We start from the raw sequence: 20982 nt of genomic DNA, 5'->3' as shown, positions 1-20982 counted from the left end.
ATGGAACTGAAGTGGGGGATGGGGGGTTGGATCAGCAGAGTCATCTATAGAGCACCATACTGGTGCCATATCAGGGGATTTCACAGCTGACCCAATAGATGTCTGTTAGGGCAAACTTCCAACAGCTGCAAGCACAGTGCACACAAATACCTGTTTGGAATTGATATGAGCAAGCCCTTGAAGGACAGAATATATATGACAGAGCATGCACCTCCAGTAACATTGTATGTGTACCATAGTGCTGTATTTATAAAATGAAACACTTCTCTTAGCTGCCCCCACCAATAACACCAAAACATTGATTACACAATACCACAAAGTTAAAAAATATTTAATTTCATGCACAGAGGGTGGGGGAAAGCATTTACAGAATTTTACAAAGTACACTCGAGAACGTATCCTGCTTTCCAAACCTGCAGTATTAGCTTCTGTTTCATATGGGCTGTCTTTTCTAAAGTAGAAGTGATTTTGAGATTCCTGATGAACAGATACTACAGTGAGTATCTGTGTGTTTCCAGGCAAGGGTACCACTAGTGACTACATCTTGGATCAGATTAATGAAGAGGCAGAAAGTTGCAAATGCATTTCATCATAGCCCGTGGGCCTCCTGAAGCATTTCCTTTCTAACACTGGCCCCAATCCTGCACACACTTAAAACATGTAGCATTAGGCTCACGAGAGGCCTCATTTAATGGAATTACTTACATGTGTAAAATTACTCAAGGTGCCAATTCAACACAACACTTAAGCATGTGCTTAATGTAAAGTATGAGAGTAGTTTGGCTGATTTGAGAATTATGGGGCATGAATAGCCACCCACCCCACAGCTGGAGAATGGGGGTCTTTGTCTCCCTTTAGTGGCAGGTACACAAAAGAGGATGAAAGTCTACTACAACGGACTGCCAACTAGAGTTACCACTTCAGCTCATGCATTTACTAGCGATGTTAACACGAGTTCAAATTTTGTTAATAGCCCATGTGGAGGGGGTCAATATATTTGTAGGATCAGGGCCTAGCTCATCGGATAAGGAAGAAGAATTCTGTTGCATTATCCGGGGTTACAAAAATCGATGATTTTTTTCCCCCCAGTGAATAAACCACCGCTGTTTGATCGTAGTTGTCAGCATTAACATTTAGTAGCCTGCTTCACCTCCTTACTCCCTCCCTGGAGCAGGGGGGAAGGGAATGGCTAAGTTTTGACTCCCTCCTTCCATTACTCTCTAGCCAGAGCAGCTGCACCAGCACAGGTAGAAGGCTGTGTACAGTCATTTACTGTAGGTGTGGGTCTACAGAAATCACTGTCAGTCAGGAGCCAGGGAGAGGCAAGGAGCAACTGTGTCTCAGCATTGGGTTACTAAGGATATGTCTACACTACAGAGCTTTTTTCCAAAAAAAACTTCACTCACGTCCACACTACAATCGCATTTTTTCGACAAAAAAAAATTCTAAAGAACAGAGGGTTTTTTTTCCGACATTGATAAACATCTTTCTACAAAGAAGCCTTTTTCCAAAAGAGCTCTTTTTAAAAAAGGCATGTGTGGACGGGGAAGAGGGAGTTCTTTCGAAAGAAGAGGAAAAGAGGAAAAAGCACAGGTGCCCCAGTGGCCACTCCATCCATAGTAATCACACCTTAAATGCGAGCTAGCGTACATTTGGTGTGGACGCTCTTTCGAAAAAGCAGATCGCTTTTTCGATGTGCTTTTGCTGTGTCGACATGTTCTTTTAGAATAAGTTTTTTCGGAAGATCTCTTCCAGAAAAGCTCCTTCTCTGAAAGAAGACTGCAGTCTAGACGTAGCCTAAGCCTAAGCCTAAGCCTTCCAGATCTTCTGCTGGGAACATGCACATGATATACCAGTCTTTGCTCACAGCTGTTTCTCAAGTCAGAGTCTAGCCTTTGAAGAAGGGCTGGTTTGGAAAATACATGCATGGAAGGAGGCAGGCAGATATTGAACGAAGAGGCTGAAGTAATTGGACCACCTTCAGATTCGCAGCAAAAGCATAACAGAACAGAATTTGCTCCCAACACATTTAAACACAACTGTAGGTACAATGTCTCAATTCTGGTCCTCATATGGGCTGTGCAATCCTCTATTCCCAAACACCACCCTGTGTGGTGCTTCCTTGTCTAGTAAAGCCTAGTTTCCCAGCTCATCCAATAACCCTAACTGGACCAGTGCATATAGAGCAAGGTGGGACATACCATACTGCAGGAATGGCCAAGCATTAGACAGAGTGATGCAAACAAATTTCAAGTCTCAGACCTTAAATACATTATTTCTAGCAAAACCCAGTAATCTCTGGCTTAAATAGTCTTTCATTAGGTTTTTTTTTCCAAGAATAAAAAAAAAAATAGAGCTGTCGCCGCAGGTTGAATCATACAAGGCCTCTGGTTCCAATTATGGCCTCAATCTTACCCTCCACGAGACAGCTTTCTACATCCCACTCTGTTTTCTTATGTACAACTTGCTGGCTAATGATATTTGGCCTGGTGTGAAGGAATTATACAGATGTATAGGCTACAATATAAAGTTTGATGATATACAATATCACACTTGAGCCTTTTCCCTAGATAAGGAAAAAATTACAATACATAGACATGACACAGTATTGATAATATTGCAAAAAAGAGCAAGAGTTGATACGAGCGAAATGCTTCTACTATACATAAGATCAATGTACTTTCCAATACACAACATGTAAAAAAAATGTATATGGAATCCTATTACATTCTCTGTCCCTTGTTATATTTTTATACAGCAAAACACTGCAAGGGCGTTTTAAAAAGGCATAGGCACCTGAGGAGCGGTTTTCCACACACACGACAGGGGAAGGGAGGGTGAAGGAATGCCTCAATTGACCAGAGCTGAGCATGCTTTAGGAGCGCCCTGGTCTGGCGAAATTCACACCTGTGCAGGGCCATGCCCACCATAAGCCTTACAATGGAGCAGGCTGTGAGAGTGCTTTATGCTGTCCCTCTGCACAGGGGTGGAGTTCTCTGCTGGTGGGCGTTGCCCTAGACAACCTAGCTGCGTGCAGAGTTAGATAACTTCTCCATTGCAGAACTACTCCCAAGGGCAGCAATGCATAAGCAAGTCAGATCAGGCCCTAGGGAAGGTACTGGCAGATTCTGTTCGCACAAGGCCTGCAGGATTGACCCCCCCCCCCTGCCCCCAGCATTCCTACAGCTGAACCCCTGCCAGCCCCGGGACATTCGCTAAGCCTTTGCCCTACGGGATATCAGGACCTCATGACACAGCCTGGTGAGTGCAAAAATCAAACAACGAGGCACGACCTGTGGCATCACAGTGGGATGTCATTTAAGGAGGGCGGGAGAGAAAACTGCCCTGCAAGCCCAGGGCTCGCTCTCAGGAGGACGAGGGCAAACCGTCACAATTTGGCTACCATCAGGATTATAAAAGCTTTCCCGTCCCCCTCACTATTTAGAAGGAGCCTCTCAGCAGCCTGCAGCGGAGCCAGGGGTCTGTCATCCCTCCTTGGATGTGCACTCAAGTTTGTTTTCATAGGGCTGTCATGAGCCGATTCAGGCAGGTACCTCCAGGTGTGTCAGATGCCTCCTCACCTCCCTGCAGGAGAGCTGCTGAGAGATTGCTACTCCCCTTCCCGCACAGGTGGGCAGAGATTTGACTCTAGCAACCAAAACACTGCTGAGCCAAGATGTAGGGGGAGACAACTGTGCCAGGAGAAGGGATGACTCCGCTCACTGCCCTTATAGGTCAAGCAGGTACAGGCATTTGTCCTGTTCGTTCTTGCCAACTTGATCAGTTGGGAGGAAGGCAGGACTCGGGGGAGCAGCGACACCAGCCCTCGCCTCACGCAGGGAGGGGGTCTCAGGTGAGCAGCTCATGCCAGGGAGACTCGTGTCTACCCCACACAATGTCCCCTTTTCCCTTGAGGAAATATGGTTTCCGTAAGGAGGGACAGACTCGTGACTCTGCTTCCGGAGCAACTCAGCCACGCCTGGCACTTCAGATGGGTTGCAAAGTGCCAGTCAAAGTGCTGGGCGCGGGAATGCACTTGTAATTGGCAGGAAGAAAAGAAACATGGAGGAATTTGTTTGGAAATGGCCTCTAGATGGAGTTCCACGAAGCCTGCAAACAGATCTTTAAAAAGTAGGTCACATTTCCGCCCTACCCTTGCACAGCACCACGTTGCTCATATTTCAGCGCCTACGGTCAACATTACCCCACCAGTCCTCCGAGAATCAAATCCAGATGGATTGGCTGGGAGTCAGACTCTGTTCTCAATTAATATGAAAAAGTGACTGAGGGCAGTTTTTTAAAATGAGGGCAGTGAACGGGGAAACTGCAAAATACAAAATAATTTAAAACATTTTTTTCAATTTTCCAATAATCCTTTAAACTCTATGGAAAGTCCTGCGGCACACAGATTGGACCTCCCTGGTCAAGTGCCCTTGTGACCTGAGCGGTCCTGAACCAGGGAGTTTGCCAGACCAGGAGAGATCAGGCTCCCCTCCCAGCCATTGGCCCTGCTCCTGGGTACCAGCCCTGGCCACTGGGCTGCAGTCCCCACTGTGCTAGCCCCAACCAGGGCCGCACTCCCAGCCGCTGGCCCCGTCCTGTTCCCGTCACTCGGCCCCTCACCCTGGCTGGCCCCCACTACCAGCTGCCAAGATTCTTTCTGGCCCAGCAGTATCCAGAGTCCAGTAGGATGTTGCTGGATCAGAAAGTCCCAGATTTTAGAGGTTCAACCTGTACAACAGAGTGATAAAAGAACCCAACACAATGACTTTTTGGGCAAAAGGGGGCATTTGTTCTATTTGCTCTTGCCAACTTGAACAATGGGAGGGGAGGGTGGCAGGGCTCAGGCAAGCAGTGACACCAGTCCTAGTTTCACACAGGGAAGGGTCTTGGGTGAGTGGCTCAGGCCAGACCACATAGGGGGAGGGCAGGGTGCTTGGGTGTAGCCCCATGTGATGTCCTCTTTTCCTTTTAAGAAATATGGTCACTCTAAGGCCAGGTCTGCACTCGATCCGGAAGGTCGGCTTAAGGCATGCAACTCCAATTACCTAAAACCAAGCTTGGCGTCGTTCCCACAGTGGGAGGCCGACAGGAGTAAACGTTCCCGTCGGCTTCCCTTACTCCTCGTGACTTCACAGAGAACAGATGCCAGCTGGAGCTGCCCTCAGCATCTGATTTACTAGGCCCGCTAAGTCAAATGCCAGAATGTCAATCTCTGGCGTGGTGAGTGAAGACGTGCCCTAAGGAGGGACCGACTTGTGACTGCTTCTGGACAGAGTCACAAGCAGAGTCCTAACCGTGACCCATGACGAGAACTCCTGAGTGCTACGGGAATACAAATAAATAAATAATAATAATAGAGGTTTTTGGACCTATCTGATATAATTTAATAGAGAATTACTGGTTTGATCCCAGGCCCATTAAAGTCAAGAGCACAACTTTCCATGATTTTCGTAGTGCAGAATCTATTCGTTCCTCTTGGAGATCCCTCCAGAATGCTAGTCTCTGTTCAGTTCTGTAGGCAGGGTTCTGCTCTCACACCCGAGTCACTCTGCTGTAACTTTAGAGACTTCTTGGGAGTTGGTTCCCGATAAGAATCAGGTTCTGGGTACACTAAGCTCGCTTTGTACAGATCCCCATTACATTTCTATAAAATCCAAAGCAGCTGCACCACAGCAGCACTTGAGTGAAGACACTACTACACGGACAGATTTCTCCCACTGGCGTAGGTAATCCGCCTTTTAGCTAGGTGGGTGAAGAAGCTCTCCCATTGATCTACTGCTGTCTACATGGGGGGTTAGACTGGTATAACTACACTGCTCAGGGGCATGGATTTTTCATACCCCCATGGAACTGTAGTGTGACGTAGACCCGGCCTCTGGATGAAATATGCCCTTGCACAGAATCTGTGTATCATTGAAGTCCCACAGATGTCCCCTTTGGAGGCACAGCCCTCATGCTAGCCCAGTGTGGTGGGATGAATTCTACCTCACACATGACTTTTCCACACCCAGTACTCTGCAGTGTCATCTAAGGCCTGATCCTACAAAGGAGTGAGCTGAAAGCACTCGATGCCCTGCTGGCTGGACCCTTCGTTAGCAGCATGCTGGAATGGTCACAGGCTGTCACAACTAGGGATAGGACAAGAGCGTTAGCTACAGCCTCCCCTGTTCTGTTCCCATGAAAATCAGTGACCAAGCCTGCCCTGCTTTAGTGGCAACAGGATCAGGTGCTGAAGAATGAGCTTGTGTTGAGCTAAGAGGGCCACTGGCATCGGCATCATCTAGACACACTGATCTGCTGAACAATGAAAGAACACGCGCCGAGGTCCTGCGGCCAGCTTCAGCAGTGAATAATCTACAGGGACCTTCCCGCATCCAGAGAAGAACGCCACCATGTACTTACGCTACGTTACAGGTATAAGAACTTCAACTCAGAATGACTGTATTGTTATTACGTCCTTGACTGGATGCCTTGTGCTGAATCAGGCTATTGCTCCTTGACTGTAACCACCTAAGGCACAAAACAATCCTAATCCACCCCTCTGAAGAGCTGGAGATGTCGCTATGGACTCAGTTTTCCTCTCATCTTCCCTGTACACCCCAGGATTCCTCTCCCCGTTAGAAATGAATGGTACCCCTCTCCCGATCATGCCTCGGTCCTGGTTTTGTTGCTCTTGGCTTCTCGCCTCAGTTCCTCAGTCTGACAGGCTGTAAACGGCAGCGCGGATACACAACATCCTGCTTTGCTGAGGACAAGGCTCCCTTGAGACGCATGCTGCTTTCATGGCCAGCAGGGGGCATCAGGGTTCATTCACATCAATCCTCTGAGGCAAATGTGTTACTACCCCAAGTGCCTCCGCTATAGACATCCAATCAACAACAGGGCAGGTTAGTTTGCCGCTAGCATTAAGGCCAGTGTGTTCTGAGGAGGATCCCCAATTCTGAACTCCCTCTAGCCCCAAGCATGGCCACGGCCACATCTCCACAGTCAGATGGTCGTAAGTGCAGCTTACAAAGGAAAACCCCCACTGGCCCACCACCTAACGGTGAGGAGCGAAGGATGCCGACCTAGACGGAGGTCTACATCTCAGAGTGCAAAGCTCAGTGGATCTATTTTTTCACCCTCCCCCCCCACTTCCTTTTATGTTCCACCTGCATGTCCCCTAACCCTCTGCAAGGGCCTAGAGACTGCAGGTCATGAAAGGATGTCTCAGCAGGTCCTCTGCTGTAGGCCGCCGCTTCTCCTCCACAAAGATCTGCTTGAGGAAGTTGCGGCAGCAGTCCGAGACGCCGTCCGGGAGCTGGGGTTTGGTCGGCTGAGTGGCTATTTTGAAAATGGCCGCCATGGCTTCAAATTCTGCCCAGGGTGGCTTTTCTGTTAACATCTCCACTACAGTACAGCCCACGCTCCTGCAGCAGAGAACAGGGAGAGCAAGAGGATTAGAAGACAGACTGTTCATCCAGACATTTTGCTGGCTCATTCCCTACCCCTTTCACCCCAAACTATTCCCTAGATTTCAAATTCACTATATTCAGGGCTATACAGATAAAACAGACCACTTTGGAAATGGAAGTCCTCTAGTTAGGTGAATTAGGTGCCAGAGAGTCAGCACAAATCCCACATATCTAAGTCCCAGTGGGATGTAACAACACAACCCAATACATGTTCTGCGATACAGATTCTGCTGTAAGATTTACCCCTTGCTGCAGAATTTGCTCCACACTTTCAGCTGTCATTTTGAAACTATGTTTCTAGCCCTTAAGGTTGCACAGATAGATGGGAAGCACACTGTCAAGGAAAAGATACACAATGATGTATTTGCAGAGAGCCTGAAACAATAGCTTTGAGAAATGTGAATTGTTTTGTGCATTTTAACCGATTGTTAACTCCAACATTTAAAGTTGACAATCTGTGCTATGCTGAAATCTAGAACTGGGACAAAACGTAAAATCAATTGAATGTAAAAAATAAATCCAAGGCAGTTGTAGTGATTGCACTGTTCAACTTCACAGTTAATTCACTCAACCCTCCAATTTTAAAACTGACACGGGATTGCCACCAAAGTGCTGCAGCATCTCCTTATCTCCGATACTTACGCAGTCCTCAACAGTGCAGTATCTGAGTACCTCACGCTCTTTAATTCAGTTAGCCTCATCTCCCCCAAGAGGTAGTGCAGTGTTACTTCTTCATTTTACAGCTGGTGCACTGAGGTCCAGGGTGTTGCTCTGCTAGGCACTGCCAGGCCTAAGTTACTGAGATGGCTAAGGCTTTTTTCTACACTGCCACTTTTGCCAGTGTAACTTATGTTATGTTGCTCAGGGGTGTGAAAAAACACCTCCCTTAGTGACACTGACAGACCAGCCGGTGTGGACAGTCAATGGGAGTCAACCTTGCAAATTACGTTTACTACCAAAGGCATTTGCAGCCAAACAAGGCTTTGCTTCCTCTCTGGCTTCATCTCCCATTTGCATCTGTGAAGGAGTCCAGAAGAAGCGGCCTGGGTGGGAGGGGGAGAGGCAGGAAAAAGCAAGAGGGTTTGCCAGCCCTTGGTGTGGAATCCTGGCAGCGCAGTGTTTCCTCCAGCCTCACTGACACCAGCTCAGCAACTTTGTAATCACAATTAACCAAATGTAGCTGCACTTCCTGCCTATCAACTGGAGCGGGTGACAGCAATGCCGTCTGCCAGTGACCCCTCAGGCATTCTCCCCAGGCTTCTCAGCGTGAAGCAGCTACAATGGCAGCTTTCCACTGACACTTGCTGTTTGAAGAATCATAGAATACTAGGACTGGAAGGGACCTTGAGAGGTCATCGAGTCCAGTCCCTTGCTCTCGTGGCAGGACCAAATACTCTCTAGACCATCCCTGATAGACATTTATCTAACCTACTCTTCAATATCTCCAGAGATGGGGATTCCACAACCTCCCTGGGCAATTTATTCCAGTGTTTAACTACCCTGACAGTTAGGAACTTTTTCCTAAAGTCCAACCTAAACCTCCCTTGCTGCAGTTCAAGCCCATTGCTTCTTGCTCTATCCCCAGAGGCCAAGATGAACAAGTTTTCTCCTTCCTCCTTATGACACCCTTTTAGATACCTGAGAACTGCTATCATGTCCACCCTCAATCTTCTCTTTTCTAAACTAAACAAACCAAATTCTTTCAGCCTTCCTTCACTGGGCATGTTCTCTAGACCTTTCATCATTCTTGTTGCTCTTCTCTGGACCTTCTCCAATTTCTCCACATCTTTCTTGAAATGTGGTGCCCAGAACTGGACACAATACTCCAACTGAGGCCTAACTAGCGCAGAGTAGAGCGGAAGAATGACTTCTCATGTCTTGCTCACAACACACCTGTTTAATGCATCCCAGAATCATGTTTGCTTTTTTGGCAACAGCATCACACTGCTGACTCATATTCAGCTTGTGGTCCATTATAACCCCTAGATCCCTTTCTGCCATACTCCTTCCTAGACAAATGGAGAGACTCCATGCTGTGCAAACAGTACTGTTGTAGTTCATTAGGAGAATTACTGTTATGCCAGCTGTTCAGACTCAGGGCCCACTCCTGCAAGCCTCAAGGATGCAAAACATTCAAGAGTTGCCACCAATTTTGGATGCCTCCAGTTTTTGGCAATCCCATCTGCAAACCTCCAGTTCTTCAGAGTTCCTGGAGTTCCCAAAGAGAGGAGGTTGCTCAGGGATTTTCCAGCTGGACATGTAAAAACTGGAGCTCTCCAACTCAGTATCCAGGGTGGAAATTTCCAAGAGAGAGTATGGATTTGGGGTGCTTCTATTTTGGGGTCTTCAGCCTGGTACACCTTAAAAGGCACCTGAATTTCAGTAGGTGCTGCACTCCCACCCAGTGGAAAGCAGACCCTTTAAGGTGTCTTAAGTTGAGCATCCAAAAAAAAAGTCACGAATCACTACAGAAAAGTCAGTTCTAACTATCGGCACACAGTTCCAGCCACTAACCTATACTGTCTCAAGTGCGAGTTATACTGGTTGGCCTTGGAAAATCAACTATTGTCATTCTGGAAGAGATGACCAGATATGGGCTACATTACAAAATGGCAGTGCTGACTCTCTACCCTGGGATCATTGTTTCTTACCACACGTCAGCTTTCCTTCCATAGCCTTCTCCACTGATCACCTCTGGGCTCATCCAGTATGGTGTCCCGGTGACAGATTGAATGCCAGTTCCTGACATGCAGATGGTCTGGATCCGTTTGCTGGCTCCAAAATCTCCTAGTTTCACATTCCCAGCAGAATCTCGCAAAATATTGGCACCTAGGGGATCAAACGTAAAAACCCATGAGATGGAATTGCAATCCAAAGCAGCTCCAGCACGGGGAAGCTCAGGAAAAGGGCCAGCATCTTCCGAGTGGGGAAAGGTAACATCTAGCTACATGAAGGCACTATGGTAGGGAACCTCTTGTTTTAGACTGGAATTTTCAAAGAGGTCTGTCTCTTAGGTACCTGAAAACCCCCCCTCCCAAAGCATTTTCAAGGCATTAAGTCAACTTTATTATTCCTATTTAACAGGGAGATAAACTAAGCCACAGAAAACATTAGGTCCATATCTTCCAAAAGTGGCTTGTGATTTATGGCAACTCAACATGTCTTGGATGCCTAACAACTCAGCCTTGGTGCTGAGCTTTTACAGATACAAGGGGAGACAATGGGGGCTCTCAAAATGAGGCCTCAAATATTTCCAGTTGGACACTCAATACCTGGGACTAAGTCTCTGACCTTTAATATCCCGGTGGACAATCATATTGCTGTGTAAGTAGAAGACTCCCTGCAGAATCTGCCTGGTGTACTTCCGAGTGACGTTCTCAGTCAGAGCACCGTATGCTTTTAATTGGTCCTTTATGGAACCCTATTGGAAATGAAAAACACATACACAAACCATAGGAGTACAGTGAATGAGGCACATTTATTGTGTCACAATGGCTTTGGCTTTTTCTTCTGTGAGGGATGAGCTGGGTGAGGTAATATCTTGTATTGGACTAACTTCTGTGGGTGAGACAAACAAGCTTTTGAGGGCACTGGAAATGCCCTCACAGTGCCACAGCTAAATACAGGGTGGAACGTATCCTGCAGCATAAATGGTTTACCCGTTTCAAAGTTTTCTAGTTAATTTTCTGGTTTATAAAAAGCTTTACTGAATCTAACGCATATATTCCATTTTTCTATCAGAGAAGCTGATAAACATAAAAGAGCAAGGAACTATATGGGACAGATGAGAAAGGATCAGTATTGTTAGAGTGCTGCAAATTTGCGGATATCCACGGTTATCCACATCCGCAGAGGTGGACGTGAATATCTGCCACCCATTTTTGTGGATATGGATATGGATACACAGAGCTCGACAAATCGCTGTTTCTACTCGCCCCGTTCACTGGCGGCGCGTGCATGCGCAATGCGGGTCTTGCGCATACGCAGTGCGGGGCTGGCGAGTAGATTTCGCAGCCGTTTGTCAAGCCCAGCGGATACGGATACTGAAACAAATTTTATATACAGGCAGGATTCTTAACCTTGTTAACTCCACATAGTTCTTTACCTCCCTCTAGTGGCTGGACCACATCATTGGTCAGCTGGTTTATGGGAAAGTTACTATCTTGAGAGTATGTCTGTCTGTTCAACGACTTCTCCTAAACGGTAAGAACTAGGACAACCAAATTCAGTATACAGCTTCCTTTTATCATAACTTAAAGCAAGGTCAGGGTTTGGGTGTACCAGGAAACAGACATGTGCCTGGAATGGGATTGCTTCTCAGAAAACCGCACAGAGAAAAGACAGTCACCAGGTAGGTGAAAGGGGCTGGCTGGAGGCACCCTCTCTCCTCCATCTGGGACTGCCCCAACCCCCAGCCTTCTGCCCCCCAGGCACCCTTTAGGGGGGTGGGGCTGAAGCTCTCCCCCACAAATTTGTACAAGGACATTGCTGGCTGTTCCCCTTTGTCAGAGAATGAGGGAAAAAATGCAGTTTGCTTCAATTCCTAGGGAGACTTTAAACACTTCAGAACTGCTGCCCCTTACAGCTTGGAAGCTGGTTCTCTTCCACAAACAGTACAAAAAAAAGCAGAGCCCTGGACCGTTGCTGCCAATCGAGCTGTGGAGTGAAAGTCAATCTTTATTTGATCAGAATGCTGGCTGATTGGGAAACAAAATCATTCCGATCTGTGCTAGGCCAGACACGTTACTGGCACACATGCTGGCTTCCTAGCAGGCAACAGCCTGATCACACTGCACTGCCCTCATTCTTCTGGTCCCAGGTGTGGGGGTTTATGTCAGGGACCCAGACAGATAGCCTCCAGAAATATACAGGTTAACTGGGCTGGAGTTAGAGGGGGGGGGGACTAGGAGATGAATTCAAACGGATCTGATGGGGGATTTTCTATTATGTTTACTAAATACCAAAACTATTTGTGTCTACATAATCTAATGGTCCTTTCTGGTCTTAAAAACATATGAATAAATGCAGGTTTGCTCCTTCATGAACACACCTCCTTACATATCATCTCTGGATGTAAGTAATACATGGGCAGGTGGGCCCAAGGGTGCCAGATCCTCTGCCAGCGTAAACCAGCACTGCTCTTTTTACACCAGTTGGAGCTCTGCTCCAGGGAGTTTACACGGGTTTAACACACATTCAGGAGAAGAAAGAAAAGAGACAAGTTACATCCCCTGCTAGTTGGCGCAGAACATTAAAACATCTCGATCTTCCATTGTCCCTGGAGATATTTCATTCTACACAAACAGATTCATGAGCTGATGACGTCTTCACATGCTATCGGTTTCCAAGAAGAGGATAATTAGGAATGATGTGTTTTCAACATGCACCTATCAGAATAAATAAGTGACCTACGATAGCTGTGTACTGATCGAACTACAAAGAACTTTTCCCAGAGTGCTTTGTAATAAATAACTAGGGATGGGCCCAAGCCACAGAGATTGGATCCGATCCCAAATTCGGCAATGTTCACATTCCAGCCTGCCTCACGCAGATAGGGCCCTTCTGTTCAAATAGGGATCTGACTGTCCCAATCTTCAGAGATTTGGCCCATTAGATTGCAAAATCTGACTCCAGATCCAAACTTCACCTGAGTTGGGAGGCATTTGGATTCAGCTCTCTAGTTCAAGCCCATCTCTATAAAGAACCACATGGACAGACTACCGCCATACGTACCCCTGGCATGTATTCCACAAAGATAGACAACTTCCTCTCCTCCGGGTCCCGCAAACAACCGTAATACTGGACTATCCTGTCATGGCGGAGCGTCTTCAACAGCTGGATCTCACATTCTAAGGCGTTGACTTCCTATGAGGATACAGAACGGTGCACAATGAAAAGAAAGACCCTACGAACGCCTCATCGCTGCAGAAATGCTATCCAACCGCATTCATGCGTATCCTCCTAGAGGGTTTCTGAAGCCCTGGCTCTATCCCCAGTACTGCGCAAGACCCCCAGAGAAAGATCGGTGCTCTCTCAAGGAGCTTACAGATGAAGAGACAGGCAAGATGCACTGGGAAAGGCAGAGCAGGGACCCTGCTTGGGACGGTTAGACACAGAGAGAGACTGACTTAGTCCCTTGTTTCTTACGGGCAGCACCAGGTGCGGCTGGAAGGAGGGAAAGGCAGAGGCTGGGCAAAGCAGAGTAAGGCGCAGTCCAGAGAGGGGAGAGGAAGGTGCTGGCATCACAGAAGAGCAGAGAGGACAGGAGAAGGCGAGGCTGACGATGCAGGCTGGGGCAGCATCGTGCAGATCCTGGTGGGGATGAGGCTTAGGCCATGGCAAGTATCCTTGGGCTCTGTGGGAATCACAAAGAGCTCTGAGCCAGGAGGACCAGCCCAGCCCGCCACTGTGCATGGCATTCAGGCATGGCCTCGCAGTGACATGGGGACCAATGGTGCAGGAAGCCCCCATCCCAGGACCCCCAGAGATATGGGAAGGGCCCCAGCCCCCCAAATACCTGGTGACAAACCCCTGGCTCCCAGTTTTAAACAGCCCTATACGCACTTCAGGAAGGATCAGTCTAACTCTGCCCCTCACCTTGCTCGTCTCTTGACTGTCTGGGTCAAAGGGCACCTGCTTCACCGAGAGCTCTCTGCCGGTGTCCGCATCGTAGCAGAGGTAAACCTCCCCGAAGGCCCCTCTGCCAAGCAGCTTCCCCAGCCTCCAGTTCACAGGCGCCTGCAAAGCTACAGGAGGGGAATCGATGGCACAGTAAGGACACGGCATAGACAGGGTCTGCGCTAAGGGGTCGCCTGACCCTGTGCAACGCGGATCCCCTCTGCTGTGCGGTATCTGGGCATGGGCAGGGTGCATTAGCACCAACCGCAAAGAGCAACCCCCACAGCCTGATTCCCATCCCAGTCACTCCACTGGCTTTCCCCTGATTTACACCAGTATCCGGGAGAGCAGGATCAGGCCCCAAGATGTATATTGACCAGGCGCCTTTCCTCTGGGCAGGGCTGCGAGGGCTTTGCTGCATAATGCTAAGTCCCTTCACTGCCCCCCACTGACATGCAGCTGGAGTGGAACATATGCAGTGGCTACCCGGGCACAGCGCTGCTAGGCAGCGGGTCAGAGCAGGAAGTGGAGAAACACTGGCCCTGCTGTAGCTGCAGGTGAGATGTAATCACCCCGGATGCAATTTGGCCAGAACACACTAGGGATGTGAAAGACTAGTTGACTAATCACTACCCCCTCCCCTTGCTGCCTCTGTCAGATAGGGGAAGCAAGGGGGAGTAAGGAGGCTACTTCAAAGCGACAACCCAGGATCAGCTGCTCCAAGCGGCACTGCTGCTTTGAATGCTGTGGGGAGTCCGGTGTCAAGCTGCTCACGGCATTTCAAAGCAGCAGCGCCATGTGGAGCCTGCGATCGGGCCCCATGTGGCATTTCAAAGCGGCAGCGCTGCATGGAGCTTGGGGAGTCCCCAGCTGACCCCGGGCTTCAGCTCTTTCGCCTTGAAGTGTAGCAACAGCCCTAGTGCTTTTGCTGCACTTCAAAGACGGAGGCACCCTATCGACTAAGCAAAGAGTCGATGCAAAAATGCATGGGCTAGTCGATTAGTCAATTACCCGACACTTAACATCCTTAGAACACACGTATTTCCATGGAAAGTGCCAGGTGATTTTTCACGAGCAGAGAAGTTGTGCTCTGTCTTGGAGCCATATCCCTGGAGCACAGCGCTTAGGACACCAGTTTGGTGCTGACTCAGGCCTGAGAGGGAAGTGCCATGTGTTGAACCACCCCTGGGATCTCACAGCAACCTGATGAAATTCACTCACAATTCCTGGACTTGCTGGGGGACTTGTTGAAGACCTGCAGTCCCTTGTCACAGTCCAGCCACCATTTGGTCCTGTGCTTCTCGTACTGCAAGGTCAGGAGCTTGCTGTCCCCGGTGAAGCTCTTGGTTCTGCTGGAGGGGACAAGCTGAAACTGGTTCTCCTGAGGGATGTAACTCCTCGGGAAAGTCCTTCGACCTTCACAAGGAAAGCAGGAGAATCATCAGCCACTAGCAGTTCCCTAGCTTGTGTTAACAAGAGGCCCAGTTCCAATAGTAGCTACATTAACACTCACCAGGGAACTTACAACGTGTGCTACCTGGGCCTACATGGGCACAGCATGCTAGCACGCACCAGAATTTACACTCCTCTGGTGTAGACTAAAGCACTTTATAAACAAGTCCTTATCTCTATCCCCAGCCCAGCACTGAAAAACCACACCCAGACCATTCACATCCCTATCTAGGGCTTACTACAGTGGTGAGGGCCAGCTGTGTAGGCACCTCACAAGCATTTATGAACTTAATCCTCTCAACACCCCAGGAGGCAGGGCAATGACTGTATCCCATTATACAGTGGGGAACCCAGGCGCAGCACAGTTTAAGTGACTTGCCCATGGTCACATGGGGAGACTGTGGCAGAGCCAAGAACTGAAGCCAAGTTGCTCCATTCCCAAGCCAATGCCATATTTCTTGGCTTGGGCATCCTTTCCAAGCATCAGGAAGCTTTTCTGCCCAGCCTGCCTGAACTGGTCATTGTCTCACCGTCGCTATAGTCTTTACGGCTCTGCGAAAGGTGATATTGTCTGGGGAAGGTCCCGCCTTTCCCGAATCGGTCACAAAACGGGATGTCGAAATCTGACAGGAGAGAAAGAGAAAAGTCTTGGTTAGTTTAACTCGGTGAGGAACTCTTGGGGGCATTTTCATGCTGGAAATTCTGTTCTTTACATGCCAATGCAATGGAGACCCCAGGCAGAAGAGTGCTCATTCCCAAGATGGGACAGTCTCCTCGTCTCCTTTCTGAAATCTGCCCAGTGCTGATAGAAGGCTAGAGTGAAAAGGACCAACCTTGGCCCCAAGAAGCCAATACAAGTTTTGCCAGTGACTTCAAGCAGAGCAGATTCTAAGACCACGATGTTTAAAGAAAAGCTCAAAACCCAGTTTATTTTTATTTCTTCGGATGGCTGGGCCCCATCACAATTACTCCTGCCTCTTTCTAAACTAGATTGGGCTGTCTTGGAGCCTGACTTCTTAAGACGAGCCACTGGGGTAACATGTTCTTACAATTGTGTCTCTTGTCCTCATCTCTTTGCTGTCTTCTTCCTCCCATTGTCCCGAGTTACCTCCATTCCCTTTTCTCTCTGCTCCACCGCGCACATTTTTCCAGTCTTTCCTAACTCCTCGGCCTCTGTCCTAATCCACACCACAGCTAGTTTCTGCACCTCATTAGCTAGAGAGCAAGGAATTTACACAGAACTATGCCTGGTTCTATTCAGGGTTATAAATCTCTCACTTAGGAAATGAATGAACTTCTATGTTGGATCAGACCCAAGGTGTATCTAGCCCAGTATCCCATCACTGACTGTGGACCGAGCCAGATGCTTCAGAGGAAAGGGCAAGAACCCCAGATGTGAAATAATCTGCTTCCATTGAGGGAGCATACTGAGCCATAAATGTTTGAGATTATTAAACCTCGTAGTCAAGGAATTTAACTACAGTCAGAACAAAACTAGAAAGAGAAAATAAGGTTAGATACAAGAGAGTATATTGGGTAAAAGCGCCGAAATCCGAGTTAAAAATGAGATGATGAGACAGGAGATGACTGGATAGATAGGGCAGAAACATTCATATTGAGAAGTACAGGGTATCACCACAGATAGAACAGAACAACATTCAATTAAAATATATTCAATTCCCCCCTCCCCCATCTTTCACCTCCTATTTTCTCCCCTATCAAACCCTGACTAAATAAATAGCCTATTCTGAAGGGTTGTTTGTTTTAGCCCCGAGCCAGCAGCGATACTGAGTTGTGTTTTCAAGTGAAACAAATCCGTTGTCCTCAGAGACATATTAACACTCCACTGCAAGTACGGACTCAAAGCACTGGTTCCATGGCTCAGTCTCTAATGCTGACTCAAGCCAAAAGTGTATTGTTATCAGCCATCGGCAGAAAGCCACTGGGCCATTTTTAGTAGCAAAAGTTATAACAATACTACAGATTGTCCATGGCTTTCCTCTCAGCAGAACATGAGACTAAGGTCCGTGCAAGTTACCAATACACTTTCCTTAATGCCATTTTCAAGGTTATTAATTGTATTTCTTATTAATGCAAATTGAGATCCCTTTCAGATTCTAATCTCAGGGGTAGCCATGTTAGTCTGTCACTGTAAAAGCAACAAGGAGTCCTGCAGCACCTTTGAGATAAACACATTGATTAGGTCATGAGCTTTCATGAGTACAGATTAGAATCTGTCCAGAAACAAATATTAAGTCAATTAACTTATTTCATCTTTCCAAATGAAAGCAAACAAAGAGAACAAGCAGGAGGGCCAATCCTGCAAGTACTTAGTAGGCATAGGGCCCGATACTTATTTCAGGTCAGCTTGACATTGTTGAAGTCAATGGAGATGCACCAAAGTTACTCCGGATTGAGACTGGGGATGGGAGGAGGAAACTTATTTCAGAATCAGGGTCACTAGAGGGGTGGAATCAGGACCCACTGCACTTCAGATCCTCAACTGCAGTGGCTATTTAGAACATGAGCAAGGAAGCCAGTTGGTTTGTCTTGAACGATTTGAACCCAGTAATATTCTGTTATTAAGTCTGTTAAGTCTGATTCACACACAGATTTTGAAAGTCCACATTACTGCTGTTTCTTTGACACTAAACCTCATGTATCCTTACCCAGGCAATCAAGACTGTCTTTGGCTTGGCTCTTCCTTCTGGGAACAGGGCTTTGGGTAAAGGGTGGGCTGTGGGAAAAGACAGAAACACCTTATTGTTTCAAACCAATCCAGCAATCAGAATGGCATCTGCATTTATTATCCACCCATAATATTACACAGTACTATTGCACAGAACCAAGGCAGCATGCACGGAACTCCAGGCCAATCTACTATGCAAGCTTCTTCCATGCAGGCCCTGATCCAGCAGGTGCTCAACTTTAACCAGGGGTACTCAAGGGGAGCTTAAAAAGTTAAGCCTGTGCTTTGCTGGTGACCTCCTTGTCCAATGTGTGCACTGAATGAGGTAGGGATCCCATGGAAAGAACAGCGCAGGATCCTATAATTACAGGCTGTACCACACTGATGCATATGCACAAGAGGACAGAATGCAGGTCCTCAAATCTTTGACGAGCAAGTGCTTGACTTTGCAACTTTCCTGGTCTTTAAAAGTTGCTTGACTAGCACAGAATTACACACTGGCACCCCTTGTCAGCCACACTTTGGACACATGAACCTGTAAAAGGCAGGGAGAGGCTACAACAATACTGATCATGTGATGTAGAAATGTAGGGACAAAAGGGGGAAAATATCTTCCAAGAACCAGAGAAATCAGAGAGGAAAAAGGCCAGATAGGCTATCTACTCCCCTACCAGTACAGGACTGTTTCCTTCCATCCTTTGTCCAGTCCAATCTCATACAACTTCCATCACCTCCATGGGGAGGCTATGCCACAGGGTAACAATTCTCTTGTGTTAGGATTTATTCCTTGGATTCGCTCTCATTTCCCTTTGCTTATGTGTGGCCCATTCCACCTAGTCGTAACGCCCCCTCTCCTGCCCGCCCCCTCAGGGCATGTTAGCAATCCCTTTCCCTCCTTCAGACACTCACAGGAAGGGGGTGGTTTTATTTACACAGGAAGCCCATAGTGATGTATCCGACTTACCTGTCTATAGATTGGTCCAGGGACTGGCAGCTCCCAGAGAGTGACTCACCAGGGCTGATGAAAGGTTCAAGCATCTTTGGACAACAAGCAAAGGGGAAAACATTGACACAACATGTTGGAAACTGTGATTCAGCAAATCCTAATACTCTGGTTTACATAATCCTCCATATCCTCAGCAGGGGTAAACCAAGCAGTGGAAGATCTGGCCCTGCACATCTGTTATCCCATCCGGATCTCAAAGCATTTTGAAAACAAATTCATTAAATCCTCTGGCTCCATAGGGATGGATTCGTCTTTGCTGTTATTTACCGAGAGGGAAATTGAGGCCCGGAGATTAACGTGCTGATTACTGAACATGAGCAGAGTCAGCGCTTTTGAAAGTCGGCATAGGAGCCTTGCCCAAAGCCAGCCGTTAACCTGGGGCATGTCAAAGAAGAGAACTCTGGACTCCCTGGTCACTGCCTTTAATCACAAGCCCCTTCTTCCTCTCTGTTGGCATGGGGGTCAGATCAAGGAATTTACTCTGCTCTCCCCAGCTCAGCCCGTCAACACTGCATCTGGGTGGCTTCCTGGAGGTGGCATTTTCCCCACAGAAGTGTTTTCCTGGATGGCTTAGGGAAACCCAGGGCTACGCACTCTTCCCTACCCTGGCGTTTTCCTCGTGCCACCCAGCCGCATTGTAACAACTCACCTACTCCCTTTCCATCTGCAAGACACTTTACAGTTAACTAACACCCCTCCCTCCCCCTGCACTTCTGTGCTGCTAAGCCCAGCTTTCAGAGGGGGAAGCTGAGGCAGGCTGACGAAACGACCTGGCCAGAGCCGTGGAAGGCTTGGAGGTGGGATTCGAAGCCAAGGAGCTCCTCATCCCCCATGGTAAACTCAGGGTACTAGAGCATGCTTCTCTTGCCATGTGATGTTTCTATGGCTATAGCTATTTAACTGGCTGCCATAGCAACACATCTGTTTTAGAAGGAGAGTCCCAATGGAAACAGTGACTCCTCCCCTCCCCCTTCTACCCCAAAGGCTGGTGCATTGCAGCAATCCAGGCAAGGAGATCTCCACCCTGCCACCCCATGCAATGGCCACAGGGGGTCAGTGGAAAGCAATGGGAAATACACCAATAGCAGCTGAGTGTTGCAGTCTGTCACCCTCTGGCTTCCCAGGTTCTCAATACTAGTAGACCAGCTGCCCCCAGAGTTACACCCCCCTCTCCTCCCATGTCTCCTGAGCTGGCTCTAGTGTAACAACTACAAGCAGCCACTTCACTGCAGAGTGCAGCCACCTCTGGGGAGGGGGAGATAGGCAGTGCCCAGCCCACTGCACACTGCTGGTGACAGCCAACACTAGACCCTAAGAGTCTTCCTGAGCGAGGCAGTAAAAGCAGGGGGTCAGGGTCTCAGCTGGCAGAACTCGACTCATTCAAGTCACGGGCCACACGCTGCCCGACATGTGCCGAGGATCTAGTCCGCGGCTCCTCCCTTGACTCGTTCTAACCCTGATGAGCGCAGCTCAGAAACCATTTACAAACAGTCCAAGCCCAGCGTTTGGCTGCGAGGCACATAAAGCAGCTGCACTGGGACGCTGCCAAGGCTCCCCCCCGGGAGACTGTTCAATGTATTACTGGCCACAGAACAACCCTTTGAAAACACAGCTTTGTCATGGAAACCCTGGCCCAGCCTTCCCGCGCGTGTTGCTAGCGAGGGCCACTACAGCGCAGCAGACACACTTCTTCCCCTATGGCCTCTTTGGCAGCAGTGCAGGCGCATCCCATTTCTTAAGGCATGCGTCCCCCTCCAGAC

At 48.2% G+C, this 20982-nt stretch overlaps 1 protein-coding gene across 8 annotated transcripts in view; it reads right to left on the bottom strand.

Moving 5' to 3' along the window:
* Positions 1-315: 315 nt before the first annotated feature.
* The window catches only part of LOC102454880 (mitogen-activated protein kinase kinase kinase 3-like), a 121780-nt gene continuing 101113 nt past the window's right edge, over positions 316-20982 (bottom strand). For all 8 annotated transcript variants that reach the window (XM_089776803.1, XM_075922867.2, XM_075922865.2 and 5 more), the window contains 9 exons: positions 19181-19254; positions 18197-18264; positions 16058-16150; positions 15297-15491; positions 14055-14203; positions 13191-13322; positions 10749-10878; positions 10109-10286; positions 316-7412 (listed from right to left, as the gene is read on the bottom strand). In XM_089776803.1, the coding sequence (XP_089632929.1) occupies positions 7184-7412; positions 10109-10286; positions 10749-10878; positions 13191-13322; positions 14055-14203; positions 15297-15491; positions 16058-16150; positions 18197-18264; positions 19181-19254 (1248 nt within the window). In that variant the 3' untranslated portion in view covers positions 316-7183. The remainder of the gene's footprint in view (positions 7413-10108; positions 10287-10748; positions 10879-13190; positions 13323-14054; positions 14204-15296; positions 15492-16057; positions 16151-18196; positions 18265-19180; positions 19255-20982) is intronic.

The sequence above is a fragment of the Pelodiscus sinensis genome, chromosome 2, assembly GCF_052426305.1.
Source record: "Pelodiscus sinensis isolate ZL-2025 chromosome 2, ASM5242630v1, whole genome shotgun sequence".
Taxonomy (NCBI): Eukaryota; Metazoa; Chordata; order Testudines; family Trionychidae; genus Pelodiscus; species Pelodiscus sinensis.
This window is presented reverse-complemented; position numbering and strand designations above follow the sequence as displayed.